The 24,179-nt window shown below is 37.4% G+C and overlaps 4 protein-coding genes across 4 annotated transcripts; 1 reads left to right on the forward strand and 3 right to left on the reverse strand.

Moving 5' to 3' along the window:
- The first annotated feature begins 1,189 nt into the window (after positions 1–1,189).
- On the forward strand, positions 1,190–3,387 carry LOC132168142 (uncharacterized). Its single transcript, XM_059579235.1, has 4 exons — positions 1,190–1,223; positions 1,552–1,938; positions 2,048–2,155; positions 3,084–3,387. Exons 2-4 carry the CDS (start codon positions 1,609–1,611, stop codon positions 3,378–3,380), a joined length of 735 nt encoding a protein of 244 aa, XP_059435218.1. The 5' UTR covers positions 1,190–1,223; positions 1,552–1,608; the 3' UTR covers positions 3,381–3,387.
- Positions 3,388–5,468: 2,081 nt separating this feature from the next.
- LOC132181827 (uncharacterized) lies at positions 5,469–14,962 on the reverse strand. The gene is made up of 9 exons (XM_059595059.1): positions 14,631–14,962; positions 13,076–13,273; positions 12,282–12,379; positions 10,373–10,460; positions 10,092–10,295; positions 9,756–10,012; positions 8,725–8,815; positions 8,393–8,609; positions 5,469–5,925 (listed from the first exon to the last, which is right to left on the reverse strand). Exons 1-9 carry the CDS (start codon positions 14,820–14,822, stop codon positions 5,714–5,716), a joined length of 1,557 nt encoding a protein of 518 aa, XP_059451042.1. The 5' UTR covers positions 14,823–14,962; the 3' UTR covers positions 5,469–5,713.
- A 3,982-nt stretch (positions 14,963–18,944) lies between these two features.
- Positions 18,945–21,948, reverse strand: LOC132166527 (pollen-specific leucine-rich repeat extensin-like protein 3). Its single transcript, XM_059577358.1, has one exon. The coding sequence runs from the start codon at positions 21,672–21,674 to the stop codon at positions 19,041–19,043; it is 2,634 nt and encodes an 877-aa protein (XP_059433341.1). The 5' UTR covers positions 21,675–21,948; the 3' UTR covers positions 18,945–19,040.
- Positions 21,949–22,659: 711 nt separating this feature from the next.
- On the reverse strand, positions 22,660–24,179 carry LOC132189008 (CCG-binding protein 1). Its single transcript, XM_059603476.1, has 3 exons — positions 23,836–24,179; positions 23,560–23,633; positions 22,660–23,220 (listed from the first exon to the last, which is right to left on the reverse strand). Exons 1-3 carry the CDS (start codon positions 24,059–24,061, stop codon positions 22,903–22,905), a joined length of 618 nt encoding a protein of 205 aa, XP_059459459.1. The 5' UTR covers positions 24,062–24,179; the 3' UTR covers positions 22,660–22,902.

The raw sequence follows: 24,179 nt of genomic DNA on the forward strand, positions 1-24,179 counted from the left end.
CCCCGTTGAACTTTACCACATATTTCTACCTCTCAAATCTCAATGCTTGATACTTCGCACGTTGACCAACCGTTTTTTGCCTCATTTTTATTTGTGGGCATCATTTGACTTCCCATCTCATTTAATAAAAAATTAATGTGGAACTTAGCGGAGAAGGATCTCTTATACAATTAGGCTATTCGAATTTCACTTGTAGAGGGAAGAGGATTTGGATTCACTACAATTTTAAAGAAAAAGTAAATTCTCGAATTACGCTATTTTGGTCGTTTTTAAAGGAGATGTTAATTTAAAATTACATTGTTAAAAAGCTTCGAGCAAAAAATTGTATTTTTATTTTATTAAGAAAAATTGTCTCTACAAAAGTGAAGATGAAGTTTTTTGGGAAGAAAATTCTTTTTAGTTGCCTCCATAACATGCCACATTTTCAATAGGTAGCATTTTTCAAACGATTTAATGCCTAAAAAGGGTCAAAATTACTTAATTTGAGAATCTACAATTTTAAATAAATTATAGGGAATCCTGATTCGAGGAGAGAATACGAGGACCACTTGCCCAAGGTAACCTATGGTGTAGGCACACCTACTTGGGGGAGGTGGGTCCCACAACCCCATTCTCTTCGGTTGTCTGACTTTCAATAAAATTAGAGTAGCATAATTGTTGTAAATTCAAATAATCTATCTACTTAATGTCAACCCCATTCACTCATAAATCATAATGTGTTGACCTTTTTATTTTATGAGTGTATCGATTGGGTGATGCTAAATAGAACGGCACGCTAACAAATTTTTTTTTTTTTTTTAATATTTTTAATTTTTAAAAAAAAATAAAAAATTGGCTGACATGCCACTCACGCCAGCGTTTTTTGTATTACGACCCGCATTGGTTTGTCGTAATAGAGGACATGATTATAATAAAAGTTAAAAATTAAAATCGTGTCCTTTACGAAACACCAACTCCCATAACCGTTCATGGGACAAGATCCAAGCGTTTCGCGCGTCTTGGGATAGTTATAAGCTCCCTTGAAAGGTTCCTAGGACACAAAAACAAAAGCAGCCGAATATTTTATATTAACCTTAAAATATTACTACAGAGATTGGAAAAACATCAATTCTTCGTCTGGAATTTTCGAAAATTTCTTACTTGTTTGCCTTTTTATCCCTGAACTATCGGTCAAATTCACATAGAAGCTGGTCACAAGAAAACCTTTCGAGCGTTGAAGAAAGGTTGATTCAATTCTCTTGTACGTCTTGTATATATATATATATATTTTAAATTCTGCAATTTGGATTCCTCTATGGATTTTGTAGCCTGCTTTGGATTATACTAATAATGCTATTGTTTTTTTTTTTTTTAATATCCCATTGGATTGCATGGTTTAATATCAATTATGTTGACCATTTGGGATCATTTAATATATCAATTAGCTAATGTCGGTGCAAATCTTATGATTCTTTCTGGGTTCATGTGTTTCTCTTGTTTGGATTTCTTAGCTGGCCAGTTTCTCCATTTTGCCTTGTTTTCATCACCTGAAAAGTTGTATTCATTGCTCAGAATTGCCAGCAAAAATATAAGTGAATTTTCGGTGAAGCTGCTGCTGGGTTGAAAAACATGAAGATAGGTGAAGGTGGGATACCCATCACCATGGTAACGCAGATGATGATGGCTGTAATGGTGGTGGTGGTGATGATGTTTGTGGCAGATGGAGCTGATAAAAACGATGTTTTCAGCCCCTGTTCTGATGCAAAAGTTCAAAAATTAGATGGTTTTACCTTTGGTCTTGCATTTTCAACCAAGGAATCCTTCTTTTTCAATCAGACTCAACTTTCTCCTTGCGATCAGCGTCTCTCCCTCTCAAGTAAAAATGCTCAACTTGCTCTGTTTAGGCCCAAGGTCGACGAGATCTCTTTCCTCACCATTAATAGCAGCACCTTCAATCCGGTATGTACTTCATTTCCCTTGCTTGCTTGAATTCGAGACTTTTGTGGGCATTTTTTGTTAGAACTAATTAAACTAACAATTTGATAATGTGATTTCATGAATTTACCAGGTTCAGTTTGGTGGGTATATGGTAGCATTTGCTGGACAGAAATATGCAGCAAGATCTCTCCCAATTTTGGTTGCTGACTCAACTAACACCATAACTAGTTTCACTCTGGTAAACTCAATATCAATGGTACTTTATTCAATGCAATTGATTAGAAGTAAAATAATAGGGCAATTAAATCATTAAATTAGAAAATACTATATATATGGAACAAAGTGCTAATCATAAGTGAGGCTTTATCTTCAACATTAGTTGAAGGTTTAGCCTCTCATGATATTGAAAGACAAAACAAGATTAATTGAATTCATAATGGAAAATCTGAGTACTTACAAATATGGAATCACAAAGTTGAGATTCAAAAGTTAGGAAACCCTAAAACTCTCTTCTTTCTCCTCTGAAATCTCGAAAGCCTCACTAAACTAATATAAGAATTATTTATTTACAGGCCTAAAACTAGGGTTTACAAGTTGAATTAGAATAAAAATCACTATTAGATCGGACAAGTGCGCTCGATCACACGCTTGGTGTGCTTGAGCACACTTGACCATCAATTCCTCTTTGCGGCGCAAGCATGCGCGCGATGGGCTTTGGACTGAGCGCGTTTGCTCTCAATCGTGGGGCACTGGCCTCGAGTGCAGGTGCGATCGAGTGTAGTATCCTGTGCTCGATCGTAAGTCCATTGGCAGCTTCTCCAAAGTGTGCAACTTTCACATAAATCCCACAGTTTTCCCATAGCAACCTACAAAACATTAAAGACACAAAATTAACCCAAAACATCAGATAATAACACAGCTAAATGATTAATAAAAGTAAATTAAAGGGTTCAAATATGCAATATTTGGCATACATAAGTACTCATCCCTACATCATATAATCTCCATGGATGGAGTCACAGGGGTAGAACTAGAATATTAGGAGAAAAAAGGGGGGCAAAACTAAAAAATTTCTGCCATAGTCTGTTTTCCTCTCTCTCTCTCTCTCTCTCTCTCTTGGAGTCGGTAGCATTGAATTGTTGTCTTTAATTATTTTTTGCATACAGGTCCTAGAATTCCAGGAAGGTAGTCTTCAAAATCTATACTGGAAGAACTTTGGGTGTAATGCTTGCTCCCAGGACTCGACTTGCCTCAACAATCAGAACTGTGCAGTGGCAACCTCTAATTGCACAAGCAATGGTGGGTCAAAGGATTGCAATTTAAGCATACAATTGACATTTTCTGGTACAGATAAGAATCTTGATGCACTTAATTCATGGTATGAGGTGGAAAATCTTCGGCAGTACTCCCTCTACGGTCTATTCTCCAATATTCGTGATTCTGTCACCCCCCAGATAATATGACAAATAGCTTTTTCTCTCCATTTCAATATTTAACTATCTACTGTGTACAAGTTGAAATTAATGATGCCTTATTACATAACTTAATTTTCTGAAAAGGAAGGACACTTGATCTTTTCCCTTGGTGTTGTGGTTCTCAAGGAAGTGAACAAACTTGTCAATGTATTTGGTGTTGGCAGGCTCGGTCCTGATCAAATCTTTTCCGGTAGTTCAAGGACCGAGCCGCTTGGATTTGATCTTAGAGCCCAAAAGAAGGGCAACCCTGAGTGCTCAAGCCCAAGAGCCAACTCCTTCAAGTCTTGTTGACGGAGTTGATATGAATGCAATACGGTGGACCCTTTTGGGCTATGAGCTTCCCCAGCTCTAAAAATGGGATCATGTGACCAAAGGCTAGCCATGGGAACATGGCTATGTGTAGTTGTTTCTTAGCCTCAGCCATGGTGAATTGGTGATGGTGGTGGATAGAGCTTAATTATGTGATCAACTTCTCTCACTCTCTCTCTATCTCTATCTCTCTATCTCTCTGGCTTGCTTAGGCCTATATATATATATATATGTAGTCTAAAGCAATAATCTAAGCAAAATCTTTTTTTTTTTTTTTTACCTGTCTGCACAAGAAAGGGAGGGAGATTTGAACTAGTGATCTACGCTTCATTAGGTGTAGTCCCAGCCGATTGAGCTACCTATTTGGGACAAAAATCTGATTTTCCACCATGAGCATAATTAAAAGCTGCTGAAGGTGATTTTCCTTCCATCTTGAGCAAATAAAATCTGATTTTGCGTCTTAAATTATCCGGATGCATGCCACCGGTAACTCATCAATTGACAAGCTCTATATACAACTCATATGCGGAAGGAAAGAAGTTTTTCAAAATTAAAATTGATAAAATTCTACCTAACATCAACAATGTTACAAGAGAGATTAAATGGCTTAGCTAGTCATATTATTAATTGAAAAGAGGATGTTAGAAAATCTTGAATATAAAAACTTAATCAATAATTTTGCATCCTAAAAAAGGAGAAGAATGATTTTAAATAAAAATATAATTAATATTAAAATAAATAATATTTAAATATAAGAAAAATGCCTCACTTAAACTTTTCGCCTAAAGCCTCAAAATATATCGAACTGGCCCTGAGTACCTTACGTTTATAGCTTATGAATATCATATAAGCCTCAAAGAGTACCAAATCCCGTCAATCCTTATGTTTGTCTTCTCTCTCTCATATATATATTTTATCATGCATGGTACCACATTTTTTTAATATGATTTGTGAAAATAATAATATTACACTATGTTCACATCATTGGCATTGATAATATGTAACTAGAATTACTTCAAATACAATTAGGGCGGAAGAATTTCCATCAATAGGCGGTAATTAGATGACCCAAAGAAAATCTAAAGGTATATCAACAGTTAATTTTATTTTTCTGTTAATTATTTGAATTTTAAATATTTTTTAGGAAAAGTACACATAACCCCCTTAAACTACTACTTTATTGTTTTCAATGACTCAATGCCTCCTGCAAACTACCAATTGAATCACCAGTTTACCTAATCTTGTGTAACTTATTAAGAATTTTTTAAAAAATATATATCATTTTAACACTTAAATTTTTTCTTTTCTTTTCTTGAGGCTTGTGGCATTTGTTAGCTAATAGGATTTATGTAATGGTACCTACCCTACTAAATCTTAAGATGGCAATGGTTTTATAGACTCAAACCGTTTTATAGACTCAAACCTCGTGTAACACTCAGCAAATTACTTATTTGCTAAAATTAGAGATTAACTCTATCTTAATTTATTTAATTAAATTGACCAAATTTCTCAATCCTAACCCGCTAATTTTGTATCAAATTCATGTCATGTTTGCGAATCATGTAAAAAATTGTCAACTCTAACTATAATTGGGAATCGGATTCACAAGCCTACAAGTTAGGTCAACTGCAAGAGCATCTAAAAAGTAACAAGCATAAGAGAACTAGGGCAAAGCCCACCTCATTAACATTCTTTATGTAAGAATACTGCTTAAACTTCTACTGCGGGAGTGCTTCTGCAAGCTCTCAAATCCATGCTTAAATAATAAAAAAAAATTCTTCTCCTCATTGTTCCATTTACTTTTTTGTCATTTGTTTCTAGTTCGAATTGAAAATAAAATGTAAGTCACAAACAAGCTGAAGACTAGTGGTGATACAGAGAGAATATATCCTTCTATTCTTGAATAACTTAAATATCAATGTTGTAGCATAAACTTTTAAATGAGATCAGGGGGTCAAACCCACTCTAAACTGCAACTATTTACAATAGAACTAATGAAAGAAGGCACGTTTTCAAGCAGAAGGCATAGAGGTTGAAAGGACTACATAAGACAAGTATTGGATCCCATCCTGGATTTTGCACAGAGCTGTTGTCTGATCTGCACGCAGATGTTCAGACAAGGCACTGGCTTTTTCCTGGACTGAAGTTTGTGGAAGAACTTCATGTGATTCGGCACTGGCGCCCTTTATGGCTGCTAAATAAGCTTCAGCTACATCAGATATGCCTGAACAATGCATTCAAATTCAAATGTCAAATACTATCAAAAGCATGAAAGACTCGCTAGGCTCTACTAAGTATAAGTTATATAACCATCTTGCTCAATGTGTGGTATTGTATTGGAAATCCCACAATATTAGAAGCCTAGCGTAAAACGATGAAAAAGAGTTACCTAGATCAAATCCAACAATCCAAACATTCATTCCCCTGATAAACGCATTCTAAGAGCTTGAGACAATCTTTTCCAATACCGATTTCAATATGTTCGCCAGGACCTTAGAAATAATTTTATACACATCACCCACTAAACTCTAATAGGATGGAAATTCTTGATTTCCACCACCCTATCTTTCCTAGGGATAAGAGACGCAAAAGTAGGCATTGAAACTCTTCTCAAACTTCCCTCAACTATGCAATTCCTTGAAAACTATCATAATGTCTTCTTTTAATACCTCCCAATACTTCTAGAAAAAAGCCATAGACCCATCAGGTTCTAGAGCCTTATCTCCATTAAAATTTCTCACCACCTCTTAACACTTCCACTCTCTTCAAATTCTCTTTCTATCCAATTTCTTTTCTCGACATCAATTGAAAGGAATGAAAGCCAGCCCAATTTAGACTCCAATTATATTGTTCAGAGTACAACCATGTATAGAAGTCCACAATATGTACCTTTATTTTCTACGGAATCAAACATCTTGTTCCCATTTACAACTCGAGATTCCACCAGTTGTTTCTTCTATGCGAATTTGCCAAAAGATGAAAATATTTGGTATTTTTCTCTCCCTCTCTCAACCAAAGGGCCCTCAACTTCTATCTCCAACTTACTTCTTCACGAGGAATACTCAGCTCCCACTCTCTTGAAATATCTTCCTTCCTCAACTTTTCACATATAGCCAATGATCTTTCCTCCGCAATCATATCCAGCTCACAGAGCATCCACCATCTCCTTCTTCCACTCCCCTACATTACCAAAGATCTCCTCATTCCATTTTTTCAAATTCAATCTCGATGCTTTCAATTTTTGTGCTAACACATAACTAGGAAAACCATGATAATTATAGGAACCCCCACCAAGTTTTTACCTGCTCCGTAAAACCCTTCGATTTCAGCCATATATTCTTAAACTTAAAATACCTACTGCCCCTGCTCCCTACACCACAATCCAGCATCAACAGAAAGTGATCTGACAAGATTCTGCGAAGGCGTTTTTGAGATGCATTTGAAAATTATTCTTCCCACTTCAAAGATAGTAGAAACCTATCAATTCTATACCATGTCTCAAAATATCGATTAATAGACCTCAAAATATCGATTAATAGACCAAGTAATCCATGAGCCCTGAACAAAAATGAATTCTGAAAATTCCAATATCACTTGTAACCAATTCCCAGATGCTCTGGCAACAATTCCCAATCACTTACTCCATCACTCGCAACTACTTTCCTAGAAGCTACCGGAAAAATGTCATTCTTACTAGCCTTGCTTGACCCTGCCCCTTCTCCTTTCACTTTCCAATTCTCCTTGACTATTGGTTGAAACCGCCTGTGATACATTGCCCCACATAACGGATAAACCTCTTCTCGTGTCATCAATAGTGACTTGTTTTCAGAGCTTACCATCACCTTAGCTTTACTGGAAAACACTAGGTGTTCCTTTTCTCTTATGGACTTTGACCCTTTCGCCCCTTTGGGCTTATAACTCATATCCACCCCATAAGCCCAACAACCTTTCGGTCCATATCTTTTAAGCCCAATTCTTTATTCCCCAACACCAACTTCTTTTTGCCTTCTGTGGGCTTACCCACCAAATCAACTTGATTTAAATTTATACGGGTCAATTGCGGGTTAAGCAAGTTGACTGGAAAATGACCCGTTTATTAATCAAGTTTAATCAAGTCAACCCGGTTTGATCCAAATCTTTTATTACACTAAACCCTAACCGGCTAATTTTGTGTCGTTTCTGTTTTATGTTGACAAGTTGTGTCAAAAATTGCCAGCTTAGCCCTAAGACAAGCCTCCCCTATTTAACATTGGAGTCCATTGTTTAATTACTAACGACAACCCAGAATCACAAGTTAATCGTATTCTAATATTTGATATACAAAATTTATTATTTATGACAATCCATAACCAAAATTTCATGGCCTTCAATTATTTGGTATTTGGAGTAGTGTCACAAAACTTTTTGTTTAGCATAAACTGATTTTGCTTGGAAGATATTGTACTTCAACACAGAATTTGTTAGGATTTTTGAAATCACTTCTCGTTATATTGAGCAAAGAAGTTTTGAATGAGTAACTCTGCCACTTCCATTAATATGAAACCAGAATTTATGACTTTAATGATCAAGGTGATTTTTTTTTCTCTTTCAACAAAAAATTGTATCAGGAAAAAAAAAATTGCTTCACTCAATATGAAAACAATGTCAATAAGAAAGTTACGACTACAGAGATGGAGTGCCAGACATCAAACCTGTAATAAAGCTGTTGGAAACAGCTTCCACATATCCTGTCATTGACTGTGCCTTCGCTCTGATTATCTTAGCTTTTTCAATAGAATCCTCAGGCCAGTCAATATTCACAACATTCTCGTCAGCATCTTCATCCTGAACCTTGTTAGCATTAGAAATGATGGATTTACCAAGCATCAATAGTTGAGACACCGCAAAACAGCACATTTCGGAGAGTCTCTGCAAAATTAATTATTTCAATTTCTAATTACCCACGATAAAACTTAAAGAAGTGAGGTAGACAATGAAAAATCTGGTTCAGATGTTTCTAATAATATCCCTAATAACTCCATACATGAACCCCCTCAGAGTGAAGAGACTCTAGTCTGCCAGCAGTCCTTTGGATCATATCATTAACGGCTAATCCAGCTAGCGCACTTGTAAACCTGCAAAATACTAGGAATGTAACAATTGCAGCAGAGTGTAAAAAGTCAGGAGATCATGGTGATTTTCATTGACATCAACCCAACTGGTATCACCAATGTTACTGGACAGAAAACCACATGCACTACGGTTCACTTATATAAGACACAGGATTGGATAACTATCAGTGTAGAACTAGCCATTCTTGCGACCTGTGACTTCTGTAGTATTCACCTTTCCCCAACCCCACCATTTGACTACAGGTTCCACCTATGTGTGGCATCCACACCAAATATCAAATCAATGTGATGTTGGTCCAGATTCAATCAATAGGCTCAAATGTCTTTTTAAACAAAAAAGTTATATTCTGAGTATTATATGAACAGGACAGCTAGGATTTCAAATACCTTAATATTTACCAAGTGTAACAGGCATATAATGATCACATATTCCAAAAATGGGCTTAACAAAAAACATGTCCCACAAAAAATGATTTGGTGGTTTAGAATCAGCTAGTTCTAAACCTGGTATAATGATCCTGGCTCTGTGTTTGTACAAAATGTAAAACTTGAAAAAAGAACACAATGAAGAATAAACAAGAAACCTAGAGCATTGCATAAAGCAACATTAACTACGACATGCAATAATATCAGCTACAGAGATTCAATTTTTTTTTTTTTCCTCTTTTTTTATGTCGGGGAACCTCAACAAGGCAAGGCCCTTCGGACCTACTCCTACAGAATAAACTCCAGTCCCGTGCACCGCACCTTCGGAAATTTCCCTACACAGAACTAGTTAAATCGCTGGTTTTTCACCAGGGGGTGTGGCCCCAAGAAAAACCGAATATAAGTGCAAGCTGAAGCAAGACAAGTATAACTAACTAACACAACAGTGCAGAGAAACACATACTACAGCTACAATATTTTGATATTTGAGTATATCAAAATTTCTAAACAAAGTTACCCTGCAGCCATATCAGCAGCCTTGCTAACACTTGTGTTGTTTAAATTCTTCATCTCGTCCCCACTTCCCTCAGCCGCAGTCTCTATTTTTTTTCCTTTGTCTGTCTCTACACCAGTTCCATCCATTTCAGTACTCAAACTGAAAATTTGTTGGACCTCTTTTAGCTTTCCATCAAATGCAGATTTCTGTTCCAATGATGATTTTCCTTTTCTTCGGTTAAATAACAGGCCATAGTGGTTGGACAACGCCTCCAGCTCCTGCCAGTATGAGTTTAACAATTCCAATGAAACTATTATCTTAACTATCAAAATTCATCTTCAGAGATAAGAAGGTGACCTCCAACTGTTCTGGACCTCCATAAATATAGAAGCATCGATCAAATGTCACTTCCTCATACAACTGATCGTCCTCAGTTTGTTGTTCAGCTTCTTTCGAATTCTTCTCAACTTCGATACCAGTCTCTGTAATCAGTAGATCCATGGTCTCCTTTCCTACAAGTTCAAGCACATGCATTCCTTTTGCCGTAAAAGCCTTTCCAGTCTGTAGCATGAAGATGGGGAATAAGCAAGTTGGAAAGATTGATAAGCAAGGCAATATGGGTCATCACGCATGCAAACCTCTAATATGGATGGCGCAACAGAACCAGGTGCTGGTAAACCACCTTGCTGAATAGATTCTGCGAGGTTCACAGCAGAATGCTCGATCCTGAAGAACACAAAACATTAAACTCATGCAATTAACTGAAATATGGGGTTGTGGTGTACAAAATAGGAGATTGAAGCTTTTCAATATACAGCTGAACTTAGAAATTGGTAAAAGTGAAATCAAATGCAAAACAAGGTAACTTTAAGTCCAAGCAGAATTTATAATCATAAAAGTCTAATAGAGTTGAACTACTCCAAGGGTTTTCATTTTTCCTTCTTCCAGCTTTTAAATGAATGGAATATATTAGAAAAATATAACAATGGAGACCAAGAATACACCCAAGGTATGTAACACAAATGGAACTAAAAAAATTCAAAAGCATCTAGAGACTAAACAGCAGAAGATCCAACTTCATTGCTTAAAAAGAGTTCCCACAGAAACCCGATTTCCAATATAACATCTTTCTCGCATTATCGTGCAAAATCAAGAACCTTAGAAGTTCTATTTTACATTTCTACATCTTCCAAATGCACAGAAAAAGACAGGGAAAGGATAAACACCCCATATGGCCATGACAGGCTTATCCTAGAGGGAAAACAAACAAACTATCATCAGCTTTCTTTTTAACACAAGTTGACTGTTGACTTATGGTTCCCATAACTTCCTTTCTTTCCTCCTTCAGATACCTCTAACCTAATCATCAAATGCCCCATATAGAATTCTATCTTTCTATGATACCATCAACAGTTACCTTATTAAGATAGTGGCCATTATCCAGACAACATATATGATGAGTTTCAAACAGCATGAACCATAGAAATCATTCTACCAGTGCATAAATATAGTTAATGACTAAAAACACTCAAATATATTCATGGTGCAAGCTATATTCTCATAAAGTTAAAAGCATAAGCCTATTATACTGAACAGGGAGGGAAGTATATATGGCCTTACAGGGGCCATGGCACATAAATAATCAAGAATATCATTGAAAAGCACAGAGGAGCACAACCCAAGTACACAGAAAGTAAACAAACGACACCCCTTTAAAGATAACCAAAGATTTGAAACTCCTTTTATAGGTTACTGATTTTCTAATGACTAAAAACACTGACACTGATTTTCTAATGGCACCCCAAAGATTTGAAAGTCCCTGTTCAGTATAAATTTAGTTAATGACTAAAAACACTCAAAAATCATCAAAAACATTCATGGTGCAAGCTATATTCTCATAAAGTTAAAAGCATAAGCCTATTATACTGAACAGGGAGGGAAGTATATATGGCCTTGCAGGGGCCATGGCACCCCCAAAGATTTGAAACTCCTTTTATAGGTTACTGATTTTCTATTTGGCCCCTACATAATAATATGTTAATTGCTCCCCCCAACCCCCAAAAGTGTTATTTTATTAAAAATAAGACCTCCCAAGTCCCAAGTGATACAAACACTCATATTCACCTATAATCTTCTACAAATTATACAAGTTTAGATTTTTTACCTCCCAAAAATTTTACCATCTTCTTTCACAAAATTTATTTTGGAAATACTGAAGTGAAAAATGATCATAAAAGACAATGAATTGACCATGTTGCTTATATATGCAACACCAAAATAAATGTCTGATAAATTCAAAGATAAATATCTTCCAACCCGGGTGGTCCCCACAAGTTAATTTTTCCAGGTCCAAAATATTAATCCATAAGTTAGGTTATGTAGGAATTCGAGCAACTTTCTGGCTAACAAGTTCCTCTCAAGTACTAAAAAGAATCCAGAACATAACCAGATAAGTGATTACAAAATGACCTTTTGTTGCTTTTTATCCAAAAGCAATAATTTACCGATGGTTTTATTAACTACAGATTCAACTTCAATGGAACATACTTGTGAACCAAATCTGTACCCCCTCTCCATGCACTTCCTAATGCATTCCATGCTCCAGAAGCCAAATTCTCCACAGAATTATCAAGAACCTTCAAACCCTGCAAATATTTAAAAAATAAAAAATAAAAAATAAAACCCTGAAATATTCTTTTCTTAATGAAACAGGATAAAAAGTATCAGAATAATACATGTATCAGTTCAAGAACATGCTGAAACGGTGCAACTAAATTAGACTAAAACTAGAAGATAAGTATTTTTTTATGAATCATTTAAAAAAAAAAAAAAAAATTGACTCAATCAGTACCTTTGGGATATTTTCAAAAGTAATTCACAGTACATATAAATAAAGCTAGAGGTGAACATGCAAAAGCTGCATTAACGCCAACTATAACTTCAAAGAACAAGAACATTCAGTGCAATGGAAAAATGATTTTTGATAAGTACAATGGAAAAATGATACTGAAGAAAAAAAAAAAAAAAAAAAATTCCTTTGGTGCTTAGCTTTTACGATTTCCTTGTTCTTTTTTCTCATTCTAACTAGGCATTTTTCTTGTATACTTCCTGTATATCCGGGTTACGCCTTTCGCTTTTAATTGATATTTCGATTACTTATAAAAAAAAAAAAAAAAAAAAAAGGGAATAGAAAAACAACAGAAAAGTGCTGCAGATTACATCTTCAGTGTAGCATGCCCAAGAGAAGTTCTTCCTCATTCAGTAAAACACTCATGGAAAGCAAATAACGCGTTAGAGTTCACAATACAAACAAGAATTTTCAACTCTTATTTATGACTTGCCTGACCAAGTATTGACTCCTCACTAACTTTCTCCAATTTATCTAGAGCAGACTTCCGTAGCTTGTCCTTTTCATCTCCACTTTCCCTTTCATCTGCAGAGTCTTCTACCTCTCTCTCATTCTTAGAAGGTTCTGCGTCCACTTCAGTGTTTTGCATGTCTGTCATGCTCTTTGCTGCTGTCTGAGCAACTGCAGCAGCCTGCATCCACAAGGCACTGCTCAGCAAAACTGCAAATATTTTACCAAAGGACACTGAACAACAAAGTACTGCATGTTAAACATACATAATACAGAACCAATAAGTGCAATGTTCGAGCAAGTAATACTTTCACAACCCTTTTCCCCTAATCTAAAAACATATCAAGGAAACTGAACAGCAAACTGCAGGATGTTGACATGGAAGAATAAGAAAATAATACAATCAAGTTCATAGCTTGAGCAAGTTATATTTTTTGAGCAATGATTGGCAGCATATCTAATAAAGTAAAAAAGACTACTGGGTCCAGTAAGTTTCCATGAAACCCTCTCAATCAGAAGAGACTTTAAAGTTAAGGCAGAAAATTTTCATCTTTCCTTCTGAAGCCAATTCATTAAGAGGAGCTCAACTGTGTCAATCTTTCTCGTAGTAAAAAAAAAAAAAAAAAATCCCTACTCTCCAAGAGTGAATTAATCTCAAATCTCTCAAGTGAGCCCATTCTAAGCTTTAGCATAGAAGCTCAAGCCCACATCAATCTGGACATACTTCGAGTAATAACATTCCACTATTCAAAGCTCACATGTGCGTGGATAGCAACATATAAGAGGTTTTAAAATCATTTGGCATACAACAATCCAAAATCCGGGTGTTTAGTTGAGAAATTACCAAGAACGTTTAGATGATGAATCTAGAATGATATTAAGGGTAAGAAACCCAAACCGTCTATGAACTTTCTCATTACCCTAAACTGATAATGTTCATAATTTTGCTTAATATTCACAATGGCCTCATTACTCTCAAAGCGTTTGGGCACTATATGAGATCTTTTTTTATTGGCAAGTTATGCAGCCAATAGGTTTTGAATCCATGACCTCATTACAAAAGCTCATTGGCCATAATATGAGATCTTCAGGAAACCATTTCAAATATCGGTCACAAGGAAACCTCAATCTCCTCCTTAAGAAGTGAAACTACAAATCCACAAACTGGGAATGGTTGAATCGATAGGTAATCTACTCTGTCAATCGAACATCGAAAATTACATAAACATAACCATCGATTCTCGTGCTTTACCAATGAGAAAAAAGTCCAAAACATTCAATTGAAGTAATGGAAATCTGTCATGACATTATCCACGACAACAACAGAACCTAAACTTGAGCAGAACAATGAGAGTAAACTAATCAGATTGATAAAAACGAAGCAATGTCCAACCCAACCAAAACTGGATCTGATAATTGAACCATTTCCCCAATTAACCCTGATATGCCAAAATAGAAACAAATGAAAACAGGAGCTAATCTGTCATTTGAAAAATAAAAAAAGAAGAGATAGGAAATGTGAGAAGGAGAATGCGTACATTGCGAGAGATTTCTTCGGCTGCTTTTTGGAGATCTGAGAGAACGGAGAGAGGAGAGAAACCCCAACCGCCCCAGCCGCTCTTCGGTGCTTGTGCTGCTTCTGATTTTGCTTCTTCTTTTGCGTTTTCTTTTAGTGGCTCTTGCTCTGTCTCTTTCTCATCCTTGGGCGAATGTTTGTTTTCTTCCTCCATTTCGCAATTTTCTGAAAATGGAAGCTGTGTTTGAATTTTTTTGGTTTATTTTCTTTTTTTCTTGGGTTTTTCAGTTGGGGGCTCTTCAAGTCGGAAATGGGAAGAGATCGACTTCCTTCGTTTTTTTTTTTTTTTTTTGGCAAGTCCTGTAATCGGTATTCTATCTAACGTGAAAACCAAGTCAGAGAAACGATGTCGTTTCAATCGCTGCGAAGTGCGAACAATTTGCTGTTCGCAAAATCACACATTGTCGACTGTAATGTTAAAAACGTAAAAACTCTCAAAGTCTTTATGGTCATTTCTCTACGTCAGTCAGACTTTTAAAAGTATCCTATGGTGTGGAGGAGTGGGTCTGAATAAGTGGAATTGTGTATTCCGGGGGCACAATTAGGATTTGTTGGGTGGGGGCGGACTTTCGTAGACGTTTACCGTGATGATGATGATAACGGTTAGAATGGGCCATCAACACCGCTAAGAACAGCGTCGGCTGAGGCATGCTTTATATTCTTAAGTTTGATGATTTTCAAATAATAATAATAATAATAATAATAATGACTCTTTCTATAGACGTTGTTGTTCTCTCGTTTAAAAAAAAAAAAAAATTGACTCTCTTCAATCATGGTTAAACTTTGTTAGTTTTTGTTCGGTAATCAAAACAAAAGTTCGAAAGCACCAAGATCCATTCACAAGCTAAGGATGTTCGGACAACAAGATAGCCTGTCCGGACAGCAATTTCAGCAAGCAAGCTTGGTCTACCAAGGTTTTTCGAACAGCAAGATAGCCTATCCGGACAGCAATTTTAGCAACTTGGTTTTTCCATCCTCCGCAAGGCCCTGTCCGAATAGGCACTTAACCTATCTAGACACCCCGTATATTTTATGTCCAAAACGTGTATTTTATGTGAGTCCAGGTCTAGGGTTTTGTAGATGTTATAAATACATCTTTATAGAATTGGAGTGATATGAATTCTGCATCTAAAGTTCAGTAGTTTGTGCTAAGAGAGCGTTTAAGATATTGAGCGTTAGAGTTAGTCTCTCTTAGAGTAAAAGGTTGTGCCTGTATCACAGATTGTATACAATTGAAGTCAACCAGAGTTCCGGTAAAGGGAGATCATATAGAAGGATTCTGCCAGATGTTCTGGAAATGGCTACTGCGGTAGAAGTCAAGTGGGTCGCTTGCCTTATGTAAGAGAGTGTCAGCTTCAAAGATTTTATAAGTCTAAACTTCTTGTAATCCTTATTTCTTGAGTTTTGCTGCCAACCAAATATATGTGTTATTTAATGTTCATTGCATATCTGTTTTTGGTTGATTATTATCTGTTAGGTCAAATTTATTTCCGCATACTATTTTGTGAAACACTTATACAACTGAAACATGTGTTAATCGGAGTAAATTAGATTTTTCAAACTCCATCAATCTCATAAACAAAAGTGCATTAAAAAGGACCGATAATGTTGGGGATTTCAAGGAAGAAAAATTGGTGAGAAGAAAAGATCACCACTGCCACACTGTTAGGGAGTATAATAATAGAGGTATTTTATGATTAAAATACCTTGAGATAATATGTTATCTTTATAGATAATATTAGATTAAAAATTATAATTTAAATATTAGAGATAAGTATTATCGTTAGAGTAGTTAGTATAATATAAATATTAAGGATAAGTATTATCAGTAATTTATTCTAATTAGTCTTTTATCTTATTATGCATTGTAATTGTCTATTTAAAGACATCAAGCTCATTAATAAAATAAATCAAAAAATTAATTTCAAACCTTGAGTTTGAAAAGAAGTTTTTAAGTTTTCTTAAAATCTAAAAGGTCTAAATTCTTTTTGAATCTATATAAGCTTCCTCATATCCTAAAATTTATCCCATTAAGTATTCACCTAACACAAATTTCTTGTTTGTGTGAATTGACTTGTAGGGATAATTTGTAAATTCTCATCAGAATTTGCAAAGATAGGCCTTGTAAGAGTAGGCTCTAAGCACAAGTTTCGGTGCATGTCAGTTCAAACGTCTCACGCATCTTCTTTTAAACCTTTTTTTTTCTTAATTAAATCAAAAGAGGAAAAACTAGCGTTGGAAGGGGAGAAAAGACGTGCCATATTTGGAAGGGGGAATGAAAATTAACCAATGGGGACAATATAGGCTATGTTTGGCAAATGAGTGAACTTAGGAAAGTGAATTGGAACTATAACATATCTGGTTGATACGAGAAAAAAAATAAGAATGTTTTATATAAAAAAACAAAAAAATTTGTTTTGTTGTGATTTTTTTATTTGAATTGTAATAAAAAGTAATTTATATGATAAAGAAAATAAGAATGTTGGGATTAATTTTAAAAATAATTTTTTAAAATTTTGGGTCTCGTCCAATCCTTTGGCAAAAGGTGCCATAACTAATGGGGAGGATGTATTAAAATCCCATAATAACATAGGTTTTAAGAACTTTTGGAGGGTCGCTCTGCAACATACGTCCGCCCCTGATTACTTCACATTGTCTAGTAAAATATATTAGAGAATGCTCTTTTTTTTTTTTTTTTCCTTCATCTTATCTTATCTTTTTTCATATTTTATCTTAGATCGTTGATTTTAAATGAATAGTCTTGACTGGTACGAAGAATATAAAAAAATATATATACAATTTTACTGTTTTAATGGCTTTTGTATGGTCGAATTACGAAGGAAAAAAGAAAGAAAAAAAGAGTAATGCTAAAAATTTATCTTATATATTTCTTGTATCATTTTAAAAATAATGTGACTTATAAAATTATATACACCGCCATCACCACTGTGTTTTGGGTTTTTGTTGTGTGTTTTACTGTTTCTATGTTTTTCTATTGCTTTCTTTTGTTGGATTTTATCTTCCTACTCTAATTCTACTTCCTTTTCGGGTGTAAACTTTTCCTTCCGACTCTTGTTTGCCGCTTTTGTTTGTTGTGGTATGACCGCTAGTCAGTGATGTTGTGCTTGCATTTGCAATGTTTCTTGCTTTTCCTTTGGTTGCGTCCCTTTGTGGCCGCTTTAATTTCTTTTATAAGCCGAATCATTTATTTGACAAATTTTTGTTCATTACCGTATTACTATGTTCTAGCACGTTTTCTAGTTGTACTTGGGTTGTTGTTTGGATTGCCCACAATTTGTGTTTTTATTTTTTATCTTGTTGTAACTCCCCATTTCATCCTTCCCATATTTGAATAAAAAACAAAACAATCACTTTTTTTAGGATAAAATTTATTTACATCTAAACTATGAGAACTTTTTTATAGAAAGCGGTGATTCATATTCACGTGTCAGGTTCAAGTGGATTGATGGTATGGTGGTGCGCACGATGTATTAAAAATTTGGGAGAAATTACTCTTAACATTCTCAAATTGACAACCCATTTGTAAATATAACTCTCAACTTCAGTTTTTGACATTCGATTTATTCAAACTACATGTCATTGTAATTGCACAATCTATTAGATTTTGGTGTTAAAATGGACAGAAAGTTGCACACTTGAGGTACACGTGTAAAATTTTGATTTGAAATGCTCAAATTATCTTTCTATTAAAAAAAAAAAAAAAGGCATCAAAAAGACAATTTAAGTATTCAAGTAAAATTTTCCCTTTTCCTTCTCCCATATTAAATAGAAGAAAAAACAAAAAGTATTCAAGTAAATACATGAAACCCTCTAAAGCTTTGATATGATATATGGTATATCACTTTGAATTATAAACTTAATATATTGGGTATAATTATATTATATCAATAATCAAATTCCGAAAAATGTTATACACTGATCCATACGTATATATTCCAACAATTCTTTTTTTTCTTTACTAAAGTTTTCTGATAGGTACAACAATGATACATATTCTTAAGTATGATAAACTTATTAATTTCTTAGTTGTGGTTTAACTTTAATTACAATTTGATCATATTAGTATATGATCATAATTGAGTTGATCACGGGCCGCAATCTTACTTTTGTAGGTTAAATAAGGGCTATAACGGCAATTTAAATAGAATCATCTAAATACACACATGATTTACATCAAAAATAATAAAAGTGAAACTTTTTCAATAAAAAAAAAAAAAAAAAAACTAATGGAAGCTCAAATTACTATTCATTAATTGAGAAGCTCAGCTTATAAAGTGAGTGTATGTGGCGTTCTGAAACTATAAACGAAATGCAAAACAAGGTAAAGGTGTTAATGGTATTATGTTACTCATCAGTAGCCTGGGAATATTGGTGGAGGAGGTGATTTGTACTGGAACCCAAAGGTTGGCGGGAGGGCGATGTCAGAAGGAGAAGGAGGAGGAGGAGGAGAAGCACTTGGTGGTGGTGGTGGAGAGTGGACTGGTGGTGGTGGTGATTGGACAGGTGGTGGCGGTGGAGAGTGGATTGGTTGTGGTGGTGGAGAGTGAACAGGAGGTGGTGGGGAGTGGACAGGAGGGGGTGGGGAGTGGACTGGTGGTGGAGGAGAGTGAACCGGTGGTGGAGGAGAGTGGACAGGTGGTGGAGGAGAGTGGATTGGTGGTGGTGGGGAGTGGACAGGTGGTGGAGGAAAGTGGACTGGTGGTGGTGGGGAGTGGACAGGTGGTGGAGGAGAGTGGACTGGTGGTGGTGGGGAGTGGGCTGGTGGTGGTGGTGGGGAGTGGACATGTGGTGGAGAGTGGACTGGTGGTGGTGGGGAGTGGCCAGGTGGTGGAGGAGAGTGGACTGATGGTGGTGGGGAGAAGACATGTGGTGGTGGAGAGTGGACTGGTGGTGGTGGGGAGTGGCCAGGTGGTGGAGGAGAGTGAACTGATGGTGGTGGGGAGAAGACATATGGTGGTGGGGAGTGGACAGGTGGTGGTGGGGAGTGGACATGTGGTGGAGGAGAGTGTACTTGTGGTGGTGGGGAGTGGACAGGTGGAGGAGGAGAGTGGACAGGTGGTGGAGGGGAATGGACAAGTGGTGGAGGAGAGTGGACTGGTGGTGGTGGGGAGTGGACATGTGGTGGAGGAGAGTGGACTGGAGGTGGTGGGGAGTGGACTGGCGTCGGTGGTGGTGGTGAACGAACTGGAGGTGGAGGAGAGTGAACTGGGGGTGGTGGTGACATGGGTGGCTTAGGAGATGGCTTAGGAGATGGCGTAACTGGTGGTGGTGATGGTGGAACAATGTGACGCGGCGGTGGAGGTGGGTGAGCCATTCCAATAGGTGATCTACCCCATGGGTCATCGGGTATGGGTGCTAGAGAAGGCTCAGGAACATCAAACGGTTGTGGAGCCGGAGATGGCGCAGACGATTTAGGAGGACTTGAAGGAGTGGAAGTCTCGGGCGTAGGGGCTTCAGCAATTGGTGGGGTTGCCATCGGTGATGGAGGATCTGACATCGGGGGCTCCGGCATTGGCTGTGGTGGAGTAGACTTAGGCGGCGATGGAGTAGGCACTGTCGGAGAAGGAGATGGTTGGGACTGCGGGGGCTCCGGCATTGGTTGTGGGGGAGTAGACTTAGGCGGCGATGGTGTAGGCACTGTTGGAGAAGGAGATGGATGGGACTGCGGGGGCTCTGGCATTGGCTGTGGTGGAGTAGGCATTGCTGGAGAAGGAGATGGCTGGGGCTGCGGCCTTGGAGTTGGAGTTGGAGTTGGAGGCGGTGTCTTCGGTGGATCACTTGAAGAGGAGCTACCACAATTCTTGCTGCAATCCACAGGTCGACTCACCACCGGGAAGCATTGCCTGGTCGACTTTTGCTTCGGCCTACCGGGCAGACAATTGCTTGTGTCATCCAACACCTTGAGCACCCTTGGAGATGGCACACATGATTGAGCCTCCCCATTGAAGTAGTTATAAGAGAAGGTGAAGTTCACCAAGCTAGGCAATTTGCAAACATTCTCAGGCACAAATCCAGTTAGCTTGTTGTGTGAAATGTCCAATTCCTCAATCTTCTGTAGCCCTGAAAAGCTCTTAGGCAAGAACCCAACGAACCCATTAGAGCTGGCATCAAACACTGTTAGGCTGCCAAGCGATCCAATTTCTGGTGGGAAGCAACCGCTAAGGTTGTTGCCAACAAAAAGGATCTCATTCAAGGTGTTGCTCATGTTGCCAATGGTATGTGGGATGCAACCGGAGAAGTCATTGTTTGCGAAGGTCACAACAGAAGCTGTGGATTTGCCTATTGTGTCGGGGATGGTGGATTTGAACCGGTTGTTGTTCAAGAACACCGCATCAAGTTCCTTCTCAAACAGTTCTGGAGGCAATTCCCCTTCAAAATCATTGTACCTCAAATCCAAGTACTTAAGGTTGTCCCATGTGAGGACGACTCTTGGGAACGAACCAACGAAGCGGTTATTGCTGGCATCAAACTCAAACATAAGTTTGAGCTTTGACATGGTCTTTGGGATGATTCCACAAAACCTGTTAGAGTTGATGTGGAAAAGTGCAACATCGGTCAAAAGCCCCATCTCAGCAGGAAGGTATCCAGCAATGTCAGCATGGTTAAGATCAACACCAGCGACAACGCTCAATTTAGGATCGTCAAGGGCTGGAGCGCAAAACACCCCATTATAAGCACACACATTGGCGCCTGCCCAATTGCCGGTGGTGTTCAAAGGGTCAGAATAGATAGCATGTTTCAATGCTCGAAGCGCAATATAAGCTTTTCGGAGCCTTTCATTGGCGAAAGTCACGCTAAGGCCGATCTCAAAATCAAAGTCGTGGGGAAGATCATCCTTCTCCCGGAGCGTCAAGAGCTGGCGGCGTGCAATTAGGGATGCTTCAGCATCTGACAAAGCAAAAGAGAAGGTTGACAAAGAAGAGAAGATGAAAGAGGAGAAGAAGAGAAAGCAGCCCAAGGCCTGTTTCGTTAGAGGGTTAGCCATTACTGACTACCTTGGTAGGCCCGAGGCTGCTTATAGGAAGGCTAAGGGGGAGTTGAAGAAGGGAAGGTGTTATATGGTGGGTGAGGCGACAATACTTGAGAGGCAGTGGAAACCGGCCTCTAGTTTTAGCACCGGAATGTGTGGTTGCTCTTTCAGACACCCACAAAATTTGGTGGAACCTCTAATTTCTTAATCACAAATATAGAAAGGTGTTGCTTGGATTATGGCGTGCATGCCTTGATGAAACAAGAAAAACGTAGCTCTAAACTGTCAATTGACCAAGTCTTACTTCTAACCAACTGCCTACCAAATTGGCATTCCAAAATTAGGATATCAATTTTTGAGGTACAAGGCTGCCTAAGCGTGTTTTTATTTTGAAATATACAAGCATTAACAAGTATGCTTTTACATTTTCAATTTTCCACTTGCCAGAGAGAAAAAAAAAAAAAAAAACAAAAACAAAAACAAAACACAGTTAACAATTTATACCTTAAACTCGACTTAAAACTTTTTATTTTTTAAAATTGAACTTTCCAACGAGACATAGTTTACAATTTTATTTAAAACATACTTTTGACTTGCAAAATCAATGGACAAAGCATTCTCTCATATGCGAGATGGCAGAAACAAATCTGCATAGAGATAAAGAAAAGCTTGTATTTTAGCGATCCCCCACTTTGCATATATACTTCCAAGTACCATAAATAATATTGTTTTCAGCAAACCATATTTAAAACTTGAAATCGAGTTACAGGAGCACTTTTGTACGTAAAGAAATGGTGTTAAAAGTACAATGAGATTGAGAGGTTAGATATGAAAGTAGGTTTCAGGGCTAGTGATGGCCTCGAGTAATTGAACGATCAGTTATATATTAATGTATTTGCATAAGAGTTTTTGCAACTTTCTGATAACTGCTGGCTGTTTTGCATGCAAGGCCATGCTTGCAAAACAAAACCACATTAGTAAAGCAAAGAAGAGCGAGGAATTAGCCAATCCAAACCCATATCATACAGATTACTATGAAAAAAGGTTCACACGCGATTAAGCGGTAAATCATGGCAAAGGAAAAACCAGATTGACACTTCTTACAACAATTTTACAAGAAACTCCCATGGTCACAAATCTAAAAGCCTCACAACAACCCACTTGTAAATCCCATAATATCTACAATCACTATATCTACAGACAGTGGACACAAACTTGCTCAGTCCCCAACAACACAAATTAATCAGTCAGTTTCATGGTCAGGGGTGGGGGAATACCAAGCAGGGAAGCTACCCTTGGTTCTAAGCAGACGGGTGTACGGCGAATCAGGCATTCTACCTCGCTCTTCCTCTTCGAGCTCTTCTAGCGATTTCGGCAATCCATCTGGGACTGGACAGGGTCTCTTGCCTTCTTTCTCCACATTTAACGGCTTGGCTGAATTGAACCCACCATTGTTCTTGTCTTTGTGTATCGCTGCAATGCCGTGTAACCATCCGATTGAAGATTTTACGCCCCCTGCTTGACGAATCAGCTTCTCCACGTCTTCTTTCGGTGACACCCTCTGATTAACATTATGATCGAGAAAAATGAGCAGCTTCACATTGATTTTGGAACTCTAAAATTCTATTTTTTTGCAGGGGAAGTGTGCGAATACGTCCATGGATTGGCACAGGTTTAAGTATGTATAGTGTTTTAAGAGGGTCCAGTATTTATTTCTGCACTTTCTTTTTAAGCAACAACTACACGCACAGACAGTTATAACAAGTAAAAGATTATATACTATAATATATATAGCACAAAGATTCATAATTTTTCTCTGTTTTCTCAACATGCGGTTTGATTAATCTAAAGATTCTTAAAAGAATCAGATAGATGAGAAAAAAGAAAAGAAAAGACTTACTTCAAGATCTTTGAGTTCAAAATACGCTCTCCAACAGCTATATGATTCATCTCCTTCCATCGTTGAACAATAATCTGAAACAACAAACACAGCCATGCAAATCATCACTAATATACCAGAACCCAGGAAAAGACAAAGAAAGAAAGAGAAACCACCAAATTCACAAAAAGATTTCCCATGGGTTCATCACAAAATCAAAGAAAAAAGTACCATTTGCAACAAATATCAGCTTACGCATACAGAAAGTATCAAGAACTTTGAGAAATTGGAGAATACCTGAGAGCTCATTCTCGAACTTTTCGATAAACGGGGGCTCTTTGACGAACCGTTCGGACTTGGATCGGCTAAAGGGCTCGAGTTTCGGAATATAAGCGTGGTCTCTCGAAGAGCAAGTTATGGTGGAAGCAAATCTTGACGAGGATGATCGTCGTGTGCGATGAAGATCATTGGCTTCGAGAAGCAGAGGAGAAGAGCAAGAACGGAGCAGAACGGACTTTATCATCGTATCCAAACACACACCGATGCCACTATCTCACGGATCTCACACACAGATACTAGATTGAGAGATTTATGAGGAAGATACAGTTGTATACCAAAAGGATCAGTGCACGACTGGCGAA

This window comes from Corylus avellana, chromosome ca1, assembly GCF_901000735.1.
Source record: "Corylus avellana chromosome ca1, CavTom2PMs-1.0".
Classification (NCBI taxonomy): Eukaryota; Viridiplantae; Streptophyta; class Magnoliopsida; order Fagales; family Betulaceae; genus Corylus; species Corylus avellana.